Source organism: Desmodus rotundus, chromosome 10 (assembly GCF_022682495.2).
Source record: "Desmodus rotundus isolate HL8 chromosome 10, HLdesRot8A.1, whole genome shotgun sequence".
Taxonomy (NCBI): domain Eukaryota; kingdom Metazoa; phylum Chordata; class Mammalia; order Chiroptera; family Phyllostomidae; genus Desmodus; species Desmodus rotundus.
In genome coordinates this window covers 84,427,467-84,440,963 of record NC_071396.1, presented here as the reverse complement: position 1 = coordinate 84,440,963, position 13,497 = coordinate 84,427,467, and the positions used below count along the sequence as shown (strand labels likewise).

At 38.5% G+C, this 13,497-nt stretch overlaps 1 protein-coding gene across 1 annotated transcript in view; it reads right to left on the bottom strand.

Moving 5' to 3' along the window:
• Positions 1-13,497, bottom strand: part of ASXL3 (ASXL transcriptional regulator 3) — a 169,984-nt gene that overhangs the window by 51,209 nt on the left and 105,278 nt on the right. The window contains exon 8 of the mRNA XM_053913326.1: positions 12,355-12,518. Coding sequence (XP_053769301.1) covers positions 12,355-12,518 — 164 coding nt within the window. The remainder of the gene's footprint in view (positions 1-12,354; positions 12,519-13,497) is intronic.

Sequence of the window (13,497 nt, the reverse complement as noted above, 5' to 3'; positions counted from 1 at the left end):
TGCAGAAATTCCTCACAGTATTACGCATCTGCCCCTAGGTTCCAGGACTAACAAAGAAATACAATTGTGGGAAAAAGCCAGTGTCATTTTAATGAAAGTTAAGAAGTCAGAAAGGGAATTAAATATGCATACTTACACTGCCACAATCATCCAGACGTTCAAATATCACTACAATGTTCACTTCATGCTTATAGCTGATTCTTTCTTTCTTTACAATGATCGTTAATAAATGGTACAAATGGAATCAAAGTATTTTTCTCAGGCAACTATTTTTGAATAGTGTTTAATAACTTCTAGTTCTAAAGGTGATTGAGTAAGGAACTCAGTTTTCTTCTTTCTTACCCTTGAGCCTAATTTAGGGGTGAGTCACTGTGTGACACCTGTTCATAAAGGTCCACGGTGACCTTGGCACTAGAATGTCCTTTATTAAAATGACAGGCACTAATGTGCAATCTGCCCCATGCATGACTCCCTTTCTTAAATTCCAGTCATTTGTATGCTAAAGTAAGGTTAACATTCCTTGTGCTTCACTCCTACATAAACTGATGGTTAAGTATTACATATACATATATTATTAAGTGACTTATACAGATAACAAACGTAATTAAGTAAATATTAAATGACAATATTAAATATTTAATAATTCAATATGGGAGTGGTAGTAGTTGATCAAACATGGCCTCTCTAACATATCCTCTTACGTGTCCAATTTAAAAAAGGAGGAAGTGGTTTAATGCACAGAATGGGATGTTTTCCAGCTTAAATGAGCGTGAGCTCCTCAGTTAACTGCCTTGTGCACAGGACTGAAATCAGCTCTGTTTGTCAGACTGCCTAGTACGTGCAATTAATTACTTGTTTGTCTGTAACTCAATCCAGTTCACACAATATTTGACATATACTAAAGTAGATACTGATAAATAGGATTTGGTGTTAAGTATCCGGTTAGCTAAGAAATACGTACTATTTGAATGAAATCACTTCCCTTAAGCATAAATCTCAAATGGCAAGAATAAAAATCTCCAGGCGTGGTCTAAACGGATATCTTTGGCCCTGTATGATTTACTATCACCAGTAAGTGACTTAGGCTAGAAGCAATATTGGATTTCCTAAGTACTTTAAGATATGCTCTCAGAAGAAGGAAAAAAAATCAAAGTGTCAGTTCCATTAAAATAATTACATCTCAAGTACACACTTACTTTTACTTAAAGGCTTAAGATACTAGTATCTTTTCATATCTTTAATACTTTTGAATTTTTATAATCTGTTAGGTAAATTGACATTTCATTATATACACTATTTGTAGAATAAAATAACTGTATAATTTTTAAATCAATATATACGGTACACAGAGCAATCTCTAAGAAGAATCTGAGTTATTGCAAATGTATGAGCTATTTCCATCGAGGAAAAAGATGGAAAGCCATTTCCCATTTGCATTTATAAAGGCTGCATGACTTCTTTAAATATATACACTGATGCCAACAGAGCCATCAGATATCAATAAATCACACTCTCATGTGCTGTAAAATGTCTGACACACACATTCATTTTCCTAGGCCAAAATTCTCTGCAAAAGGGACTGTGTAAATGTTCCATTTTAATTTAATGACATTCTTCACAGTTAAAATTATGTGCATTATTGCCAGTGAGTGCAAAAACCTGAAGAGCACAAAGCTAGATAGGATTTTAAAGGGCCTACACAGTACATATCCTTCAGTGGCTAATCCTTTAACGGACCAGAGCCACACAGGCATGAATGCATAATAAAACTGGGACACCAGTAACAATAGACCTGGACTGCTGCAATTACCATTTGGACAAAAAATAATAATAGGCAAAATGTAGTTAGGAGCAGTTGGGGAATGGTCCTGTATGCATGTGGAGAGACAACCCTGATAGCCCTGCTCCCACCATATGGAGACAGAAATGAACATCACTTAGAAATGATACAGATGACAGAAATGACAACAACGTATTCATCAGTGATGTTCCCTTTGAGAGTGTAATAAAAACCTAAATACGACTCCACTTCAGTTGAAACTTACTCCACCAGCTGCCATATATTTCTGAAAGGTCAGAAAATTGTTCTGTGTAGACACAGTTAATAAAGTACGAATCCTTGGAGAAAGAAGGATCTGCTATGTATAATCAAGGAGGTTCTAAAAATTCTCCAAGCATATCTGGCAGAGCGCTGTGCGCAAAGACATGTGTGGCTACAAACCCAAGCACTGAATTTATTAAAGAAGTATTCCCACATGGGCACTGACTGGAGAGCTCGCGGCAGTTCTACCCGTACACTAGCACAGTGACCGACGCTGCTCTGACCCCTCGCCTTCTGTCTTTTTGACCTCTGAACCTAAATGCTGTGGCCAAGCAGAGGACTTTTACCTAAACCTGATATTCTGAGTCTGTAACACCATTCAGCAACATATATTTCTTCCTTTAAGTCCACATTTTCCTCTCCGTGAGACCTCCACTCAGCCCAGCCCCTCTGACCTGACTTTTCTCCTTATCCAACCGGAACACTATAATCAACCACTTCTACAAGCATTTCACAAGTCCTCTAAATTCTCTCAGCTCTTTCAATTTCAGCCTCTGCAAACCTCCCTTGTAAAACCTAACTCTGGCACATCTATTACCAAGGTAAATGCAGAAATATTCAGCATTGCTGGGGTGAAAAATACAGAACCGTGTCTACTCTCACCTAACATCAAATGGGGTCTCAGTGGTGTCAGCAACAACTTTCCCCCCAGGATAAATCCATACGACAACACATTGAGCTGTTTTCCAAAGCCTTTTTAGTCTCCTGAAACCCCTAGTCCTTTTTTAGTGTCTGATCAAAGACACCACAACCCAGCTGAAACCCCTCCCTTTCCACTGTTCTCTTCATATTTAGTTATTTCTTTACTTCTTCCTTTGTGGTTCTCTTCTCTCTGATCTCACAAATCAGCATTTTTTTTCCCTTCACCACCTTCTCCAATCCCCATCCCTTCTAATCTATTCTAAAACTCTGGTCCATAAATCAAATCCTCTATCATCTTTAATTTCTCTCTGCAACTGCCTCAATTTTTAAGACAAAAACATGTTTAAGTCCTCCCTCGCTTTAAAAAGTACCAATCTTTTGCTATTCTCAAATGCGCAATAAGCACTTACTGCCTAAAAATATGTATTCAGGTCCTCCCCCACCCCCAAACCCAATTACAAAGTCTTGAACTGTGTACCCCCAAAATCATATGTTGAAACTGCCACCCCCATCATGTTTGGAGACAGGGCCTTTGAAGAGGTAATTAAGCATAAAGGAGGTCACATGGGTGAGGCCCTAATCCAGTATGACTGGTGTCATTAGGAAAAGAGGAAGGGACACCAGGGATGTGGTTGTGCAATGAGAAAAAGGAGTGAGGCCTCAGGAGAGTCCGAGCATTCCAGCACCCTGATTTGGATTCGCAGCCTCCAGAACATTGACAAAAAATAAATTTCTGTTGTTGGGCCACCCAGTCTGTATTTTGTTATGGCACCCCTAATGAACTAATACAATGTCGCATAAATCAGGCCTTTTGTTTTCATTCTATAATAGCTTTGGCTAAAGTTACATTTATCGTATTCCCAACCTACATTCATTCAATCAGAAAACATTTATTGAGCGTTTACTGTCTACCAGGCACAGTGAACAGAAGAAACAAATCCACTGTCCTGGAGCGTTTATCCTCCTGAGGAAAGAATAATGACTTCACGATAAGTACAGGGAAAGAAATAAACAGAAAAATAAGGCAGAAAACAACTACAGAGGGCATGTGTGTTAGATGGGAGGGAGGCAAGAAAAGTCTTTGGGAGGAGATGCCACTGAGACTAATTTGGTGGATGAGAACAAGCTGGCCTTGTCAAAGATACTGGAAAAGCATCCCTGGTGCAGCTGATAGCAAGCACAGAGGCTAAGAGAGAATTAGGTTTGAGGGACAGGGAGGAAGATAGAGTGGCTAAACCACAGCAAGGTGGAAAGTGGGGGATCTCCCTCTTGTGCTCCATGTTTCATCCCTCCAATAGATCCCCTTTTCTCAAAGCATAAATATGAGAATGTCATGCTTCAAATGTAAATTTTCAGTATATTCCACATTGCTTGTTGACCTGTGAGGCCTTTTTTAAAGCCTTGCTCCAACCTGCCTTTCTAGCCTCAATGTACTCCATACCCCAGCTATCTCAACTATGCATTGACAGGCATCATTTGTTTCTCTGCTTGTATCCTGTGGGCAATGAGCATCATCTAGGGGAAAGCACATGACTTGGAGTCAGACAAAATCTATGTTCAAATTCTGGCTCCCACAATTTTACTTGGAAGGAGATGGGTAAGTCCTAGTCTCTCCCTGATCCTCAGTTTCCACATACATAAAGTTGGCTCATTAATACAGACCCTTTGGAGAGTTAGTATAAGGATCAGTGATAACCTATTTAGAAGGCCTAGCATTGTAAGCGGCACATGTTCTTTCCTTTGCTGGGATATCCTGCTACACGTCTTAACCTTGTAAACTTCTTCCATCTTCCCAGACCCAATTCATATGACACCTTCTCTGTGAAGCCTTTGCTAACTCCCACAGACAATATAATTATCTCCTCAATGTTCCCAGAAAACAATGCATATATTCTACTATCAAATGACATGTTCTGTAACTATAGGATTTCACATCTCTATCTCCTTCAGAATCATTTCCTCCCTCAGGGTAGGAACTGTGACTTCCTCAAAGGTCTGTTATTTAGCTGGGAGTCCTAGCAGGCACAGAGGGCTCCTTCAAGTTAGGGTTATTTGAGGAGAGTAAATTAATGCAACTATTTATAAAGGCATGATCAGTGTGCAGCAAATCCACACAGGATAGTGCAGTAACTAGAGCTGCTAATGGGGGGTAGTATTTGACCTGAAAGGTAAGGCAGCAAGGGCTTATCAGAATTTAGAGAGAGCTGCATGGACAAGAGCTTCTGATAGGAGCTAGTCAACAGGTGCTGACCACACAAGGCAAGTGAGGGGCTCAATCCTTCTCTTCCTCTTCTACCCAGCCTTCTATTGGGACTCCCCCAAAGCTGAACCCAGTTAGAATCCAGAGGGCCTTCTCTTTCTATTTCCCCTCCTGAACAATCCAGGCCTTAAGCTTAAAGCAAGGTAGGCTACAGAGGAGGGAGATGGGGCCCATGATGGCCCAGGGTATGATCACAGGACCTAGTGGGGTGAGGCACACATCCACGTGGAGGGGAGGCCTGGAAATGGTTGTGGAGACAGCGTGGTGAGGCTGGCATCTGCACAAGGAGTGGCCTGCTGTGAATGTCAAAGTCAAGCAGGAAAGGGAGGCTGCCCAATCCCCAATCTGGATGGGTGGGAAGGTGGCCTATCAGGGAGTCAGAGCCTGAGTACAGGAAGGAGACCATCCACATGGGGGAGGTATGGTAATCAAGGCGGAAGACTGGCTACCTACAAGGGGATTAACTAAATATTTAAGTATACTAAGGATTTCTCACTGTCGGTATAAGACAGCTATGGAAAGGGAGGAAACTGGACTGAACCATGGGTATTAGATTACGATGAGAGGTGTTAGTGTGAATCCATGGTTTATAAGATATAGAGAATACATATATAGGTAAGTGTAGATATAAATTGTGCTATATTTATATATTGTGACTGGGCTCATACTCTTTTTTTTCTATAAGGTACTCCTCATCTTCAAGACAGAGGTAAAAACGGTGTTCACACATACATACATGTACACTCACAGATGTGTTCTCTGTGTTCATATTCTATTCATATTTTCTAGCTCGGCTTAGAAACCTATTCATATATTTCATTGCTCTGTCCTGGATCTGGGAGCAGCAACACTTTATCGGCAAAGAGCACAGGTTTTGCGAGATCTTGATCTCTAAATACCATCCTCCACTAAAGGGAACCATGGCTCACTGAACAAAGAGTACCTTCCAGGGCTGCGGCAAGGAAAACAGAAGATGAGACCCGAACTCTGATGTGCTTCAAAGTAATGAAGTGCTCAAAGAATAATGTCACAGACATACAAATGACCTGAACCGGCTCCCAGTGACCAAATGCACGACAATCAAGCATGAGCTTATCGAGAAAATAGGAGACAGTAAAACCACACAGATATGAACAAATGAATAAATTGAGAGTCTAAAGAAGGATAGTATATTTACACAGTTTGAAAGACCCTCCTCATTAAATGTGATTTAATTACAAACAGAAGAAGTAACTTTACACTGGAGAAGCTTGGCAGATACATTTTAATCAAATGGTCAAGTGAACATCATTAGTATTGAGACAAATCGAAATTGTGTGCCACCTAATAGTTGCAAGGAGAAGAATACAGCATCATTTATCATGTTCCTCCCCAACATACGTAATCGGAATCTAATCACACACACTCCATAAGTGTCAAAATCATAAAAGTCTGGGGACAGCTGAAGAGCTGCTCCAGAATAAATGAGGTAAAGAGACATGCCAACTAAATGCAGTAACGGATTCTGAACTGGATCTTGTTCAAAGTGATATTATGGGGACCACTGGCTAATCTTAAATACAGTCTAAGAATCACATAGTAACAATGACCACTGTTAATTTTCTGCTCTTGCTTGCTTGGATTGTGCATGTGTAAGGAAATGTCCTTGTTTGTAGAAAATACAACCTTAGAGACATAATATTGGGTTGGTCAAAGACCCTGTTTTTTTTCCATAAAATAAAAGACATATATTTCATTTTCACCAGTAACTGTATTTATTTGACTATTTTGTGTGTGTTAGCTATCTCCCACATAGTATAACGTTGATTGTTCTTAATTAACATCTCAATTTGATTGCTATCAACTTCAACTGGTCTACCCAGCTGTGGAGCATCGTTCAGTGAGAAATCTCCAGCGCAAAATTCACAAACCACTTTTGACACATTTGATCAGTCACAGCGCCTTCTCCATACACTGCACAAATCTTTTCTTGGCGTTTCAGTTGTTTTTACATTTCTTGAAATAATAAAGAATAATATGCCAAAAATGTTATTTTCTTCCATCTTCAATATTAAAATGGCTACACAAAAATTCACCAGTTTGTTATTTTCTTTAAATGCATGCTGATATGACAGGTCACAATACAATCTAACAAAACTGTTTTCAATAAAGTTAAAGACAACTAAGCGCTACTAGAGCCATTTTATGGAAAAAACAGAATGAACTTTTTGGCCAACCAAATATACTGGGTAGGGGGACAGAATGGATCACCAGGCTGGAAATTTATTCTCTATATATCTTTAAATTCCCTACAGGTTTATGATTATTTCAAAATTTTCAAAAAAGAAAACAGAAGGCGGAAGTCCTGCTGATGCAGTCATCCATGAGAGTTAGCCTCCCAGAGCTAAGCAGAGCGAAGGAAGTTGATGGGCGGATCTAGAGGGACAAAGGAAACATCCGTCTTGCTGCTCAATGACCTCAATGTCCGCTGGCGCTACTGCTGGTGTGTGATATCCACACTGACCATTTCTCATGGATTTGTGTTTTCCATCTATTCTCTGGCTCCTTCATATACCCTTCTTACCTACACTTTCTCACGAATACAGGTATTCTTCTGGGATGTCTGTGATATCTCTCAGTCTCCTCAAATCCCAGAGCTGACCTTGATTCTATGTAGATTTTACTACTAACTCCATTTTAAGAATTTATTCATTAATTTATTTTTAGAGAGGGGAAGGGGAAAAAGGGGGAAAGATCAATGTGCGAGAGAAACATTGATTGGCTGCTTCTCGCACGAGCTGCAACCGGGGACCAGGCCCACACCCAGGCATGTGCTCCGACTGGGAATCAACTGGTAACCTTTCACTTTGCAGGATGATACCCAATCAACTGAGCCACACCCGTCAGGGCAGTCACTAACTCCATTTTATACAGTCCCCCAACCTGAATATACAATCATTTCTGGACATTTCATATAGTAGAAGCACATCAACCAAAAAGGTTGAAACTAACTCCACAGCTACCTCTGGCCCTGCAGTGGGCACTGTTAGTCGACTGCCAAGCTTCTCTCCATCCCACCCCCATGACACATCCTTAGAACAGTACTGCCGAAACACCAGATTCCTGCAGTATCCCTGACCTCTGCCCCAGTGCGCCATCTCACTTCTAGGGTTCAAGTGTAGGCCTGGTTGCTTTAAGCCAATTTGCATATTCCGTTTCCTTGGCTAGCGGCATTGTTTAAGAGGTGGTCATGTGATCTAACTAGTACCCTTAGTGTGAGTTCTTAGGTCTTTTCGTTGAAAGACCGAAATAGAAGTATTTTCTTCATGAATATGAGCCAAGAGACAAGTACCAATTTTTTAAATGCAGATAGCCATCCTACCACAAAAGGATTCAGGTTTAGAATAGTGCCAACAACAAGGGAGAAGATTTTTAAATTAATTCATTAGGTAACAATTAAATGGGTCCTAAATAATAACTGAAACCAGGACCAACAACCAGAAGCCCACTCTATCCTCTCTCTTCTAATTACCTGAGCTAATAAATCCTCTTTATATTTAAGTCAGCTTGAGTTCGATTTTCTGTTTCTTACAGCATGATGTGTGGAGAGTAAAATTAAATAGAAAACTAGATGTGACAATGTTATAAAACAACTCATAGTCAATAAAAAATGTGATCCAAGATAAAAATACCTTCTAAAAAAGAAAGAAAAGTACAAATATAGGAAAACAAAATACCTGACATGCTAGTTTAATGACAGTTGGCATTGGCAAGGTAAATGGGAAATCTAGCTTCTCATAATTTATCGGTGTAGTAACTCAATGAACCCTGCTTCATATGGTCCAGAGTAGGAGGCCCTGTAGCATTGCTTCAGGGCAGAAATCTGGAGTAGTCACAGGAAGGAAAAGAAAGTTGGAAATTTCAAACTTTGTAAAAATATGTGAAGGCAGCTTTCATACAAGTGAAATTCTTAGGTATGTCACATAATTATAGTACCTTCCACTGGCTCAAATAAATCTGTGTAATCAGATTCACATTTCCATGCCGTTTCTACTGATTCTGTCCCAGAAAATAGTGGTGCTCATTCCCATTTGGATATTTATAAGCTAAACTGAAACACTCGCAGTTTTGGTAGAAGAGAGGGTTGAGCTTATCTCGAGACAAGAGAAAGAAAGCTCTCTGAACTTCTTGGTGTCAAATGCTGACCACAAATGCAGGATCACAGAGCCTTTCTGCCCTCCCAAGTTGCCCTAGATAAAATCTCCAGTTGCATTTTCCATGTTTTAAAACCCCACCTCACTGGCAATCTGTCATTTATTCCTTCTCATCTGGGTTGAAAATAGGCCTGGAAGTCAGTCCTGTCTTTTCATTTCCAAGGCCAAAGTCCAAGGTCAAACCCTTATCTCAGATCTCAACTACTACCAAGGAACATCTCTTAAGGAGTCTCCCTGTCTTAATTTTCTGCCTGTTCATTCCATCCTTCACAGGGCTACTGGCTCTTGAGAGAGAGTGAGAAAGAAAAAATACTATTTTATTTATCCTTTGGATCTTCTTGTCCTCCCCTCTATCCAGGCACTAAAATATTTATATAAATTATCCCATGCATGCCATTTCTCACTTGAAAAATCTCTGATGGTACCCATTCCTTTCCAAAAATAGTTCAAAAAGCTTTGTCGGCAGCCAGGCCATCAAGACTGTCGATCACACTGCCTTTCAGCAAGTACCCTACCTGTCTTGCCCTGGCCCAGACACCCTGAACTACTAGATTTTCTGGTACACACAAGCAGCAAGTCTTCGTAAGTCCTTGGGAAAATCCACTGTCCCTTGATCCTATTTACTAAATCCCCACTAGACCTTCAAGGTTCACGTATCCTTTCCACCATGAAATCTTCTCTAATACTGCTTTCAGACTGACGTTCTTTTTCAGAGGATGTTATTTATTCTTCCATTTTGACATTTCCACTACTTTGCCTAGTCTTATACTAAATTTAGTATAGATCCATCCAGTTATTAGACTTCTTTTGCAGTAATAAGTGGATACTGTACAGAATTTTAGCATGAGGTTGCTTCCTCCTCTGTCAGAATCATTCTATATCTCTATATTCAGTAAAGGACATTTAGCACATAATACATGCTCAATAAATATTTCTTGAATAAATAATTTCCTGATGAACTGTCATCTGTGGACAGGTACTGTGCCTTACTCATTTATATTTCTCACAGCAACTAGAAAAAACTGAGTAACAGAAACTGCTACAGGTTGAATAAAATATTTGGCTTAGGCTGGCCTCCTGGGTTTCTGAAATATTTGGCTCAACCTAGTACAATTTGTCATTTCTTCATTCCAAAAAGATGTATTAGGTATCTTGTATATGCCAAATCTTATTCCAGGAGCTGGAGATAGAATTGTAAACAAGATAAACCACATGGATATTGAAGTGGAAGAAATAGGGTGTAACTAAAATATCTGTCTCTACCACCACAAAAAAGTAAAAGTTTTTCTTAATTTCTGAACTCAACTCTGAGTCACACAAGCTTAAAATCCAAGAGTCATCAGTAGCTTCTCCATATATCTTACTTCAGCTGTCATTTGACAAAATGTAAAATTGCTACCACTGGATGATGATGAAGATAATGATGACATTATCCTCCTCCTCTTTAATTTCAATGGTATTTTCCAAATTCAAGCCTTCATTTTGTCTTTTTGGAACAACTAAAATTGCTTTCTAACCACTCTTTCCACTTTCATGCTCCCCATCTCTAACATCCCTTTTTAGTACTGCCAGAATAATTTTCTTAAAAAGCAACGATATCATATATGACAGCTCTACTCACGAGCCCTCAATGGCTTTGCACTGCAAACACAGGGAGAACCCTGTTCAGGACTCTGGCCTCATCTGCAAGAATGTTCCAAAATCAACTTCTATTTTGTCTCTCATATTCATTTGCACCATTCTAACTAAAATCCAGACTTTCACAAAATTAGCTCTTGATTTTGTACCTTTGAAACTTTCACTTGTTATATTTCCATCATTTTTTTTTCAAATTCTGCTTGTATTTCCAGGCTCAATCTTAAATTTGTCTCTGATTTCCCCTTCTGCATATGAAAGCTCAGTATACTTTGTCCTTTCCCCCTTAATCTTACCTGTTTCTACATCATATTTGGCTTATTTATAAATATAACATATATTTAACTAGAGTGTATTTAATCATTGATTTCATAAACACTTGTCACTTACTGTCTTTCCATTATTCCAAAGCACCTATAACATCATATTCATAGTAAATATTAAACAATTTTTTAAAACTAAGACAAATTTCCAAACAAAAATGTATCTGAAATGAAATATTATTTTTAAAAATATAAACAATAATCTCTACCAAAGAAATATATAAGAATGATAAAAAACTATAGCTTGACAAATTTTAAGTTTGTGTGAAAGCAGGTAAGTTAGTAGAACACAGAATCAAGTTAAAAGCTCAAAAATTATTCAAAGTAATGTGGAAATATTGAATCAATCTTGCTCATTTCAATTTATGAATGTACCTATCATTTGGAAATATGAATTCATTTTCAGATACAAATTCATAAACATACACACAGAATGTCCATCTGCTGGAAACTATATACAGTGTCAAAATTTACTGAAATAAGAGTCACAGGGAAATGTTTCCTATTTACCATTTAATAATTTTTTTGAAATTTAATAAAAGTTTATGTGATTCATTTTTTTCCTTTTCTAAGGAAACAGCTCTAGAAGATGAGTATGCCTACTATTACGGCTTTATATTTCTATTTCCTTACTTTAGAGGCTTTTCAAAAATACAAAAATACTCTTACAGCATTTCCAGTTCTACTAAAAAGAAGATAAAAGATGATTATTTATAGGCAATCGTATTCATGATGATAGAGTCTCAGAAGGCAACTGCAAACATAAATTTTAAATGCTTTTGGGAAGAGTTGAGAATAAAAACATTTACATAATTTCTTAGAAACCCTGGCTTTTTATTGCTACACTTCAATATTCCCTTCAGGCAAGGGAGCAGCAGCTACTTCAAAGATTTATTGGATAATGCAAAGTGTGATTTCTTTGTTTTTCCTTCCCAACGTGGGTAGGTCTATTGTTTTCACTCTGCAGTAATATGCTGTATCTTAAATTTTGAATTGGCTCACTACTGGTAATGTTAAAAAATGGTTTTATTCTAGCAGATTAAACAAATACACCAATGTTAGCAATAAGTATATAAATTACATAAATACACTATATCATTACAAAATGGCCCATCCATATCAGTCATCTTCCATAATAGACTCGCCACTCCATAATTATATAACTAGTGACTAGTATCAAATGTCTGAACTTCTACTTACCTGCCTATCCACTTCTGGAAGCAAAAGCAGGAGGTATTGTTGAAAATGCTGAGGTAAGGAAGCAAACGTATGTTTATTTATTAATGCCCTCAAGTTAGTGTTGACAAGAATAGATCCTGGGGTTTCTATGTCAATGTCCTCAGCTTTGGTCCATTTCAAGTGTCCTGTGATAAAGAGCAAGAGGCATGAATTTACTATAGACTAGAAAACTCATGCACATGTCTACACAAATATATGTATATGTTGAAAATATATATTATATACACACAGACACATATATTCATGAATATATTTAATTCTGCCCCTTGTAAAAATGGCACTGCAGAAGGAAATGTCCAAAGCTTTGTGTTTCTGTCCTGCCTTAGTTGTCTTTAATATTCATAATGTATACTTCACTCAGTATGGTCTCTGTTTTTAACTCCGAGTAGCACCAGTTCTAGAGAGCGAAGTATTTTAATAATGTTCTTCCAATGAACCAGAGTTTCAAAAACTTTGGGAGCATACAAGGGAACGATTACAACACTTGTAGATTCCATAACACACAGGATGTATAACAACGTGCTGTTGATTTTAATGGAGGTAACGGTAGCACTGATGACGTGTGCTCCTGCATCAGGTTGCGCACCAAGCACTGCATTGTTTTAGAAGATTCTTATTCAGGGTATTTTGAGGGTGATAATTTAAAAAGCCATCCTTTATAAAAATATTAGGTGCAAGGTCGGAAATGTCAGTGTGCTTCAAAGGATAATTCTACAACTCAGGCCATGCTGACCTCCAGCAAAAGGCTGTGTGCAGAGTTCACAGCTTGAAGTGATGGCACACAAGGAAATAATCCACCATGAGGGACAGTCAGCTGATGCACCAGACAGAAGAATTACCACTCCTAGTTACTTGAGCTGAGAGAATCATTGATGTGATTTGAATAGAGTATGTTTGAATCAGGGCTTTACAAGCTATTTCCAGTCCAGTTGTTTAGATATTGCCAAGGTCTACCTTTGCGCTGCAACTCAAGAGCTGTACAGTTGTGACAGAAATCGCATGACCTGCAAACATACAGTATTGCCTCTCTGTCCTCTGTCTGCTGCCCTCATTTTAAATAATTAGAGACAGAAGAAGGAATAAAAACCATTATGAAAAATAGGA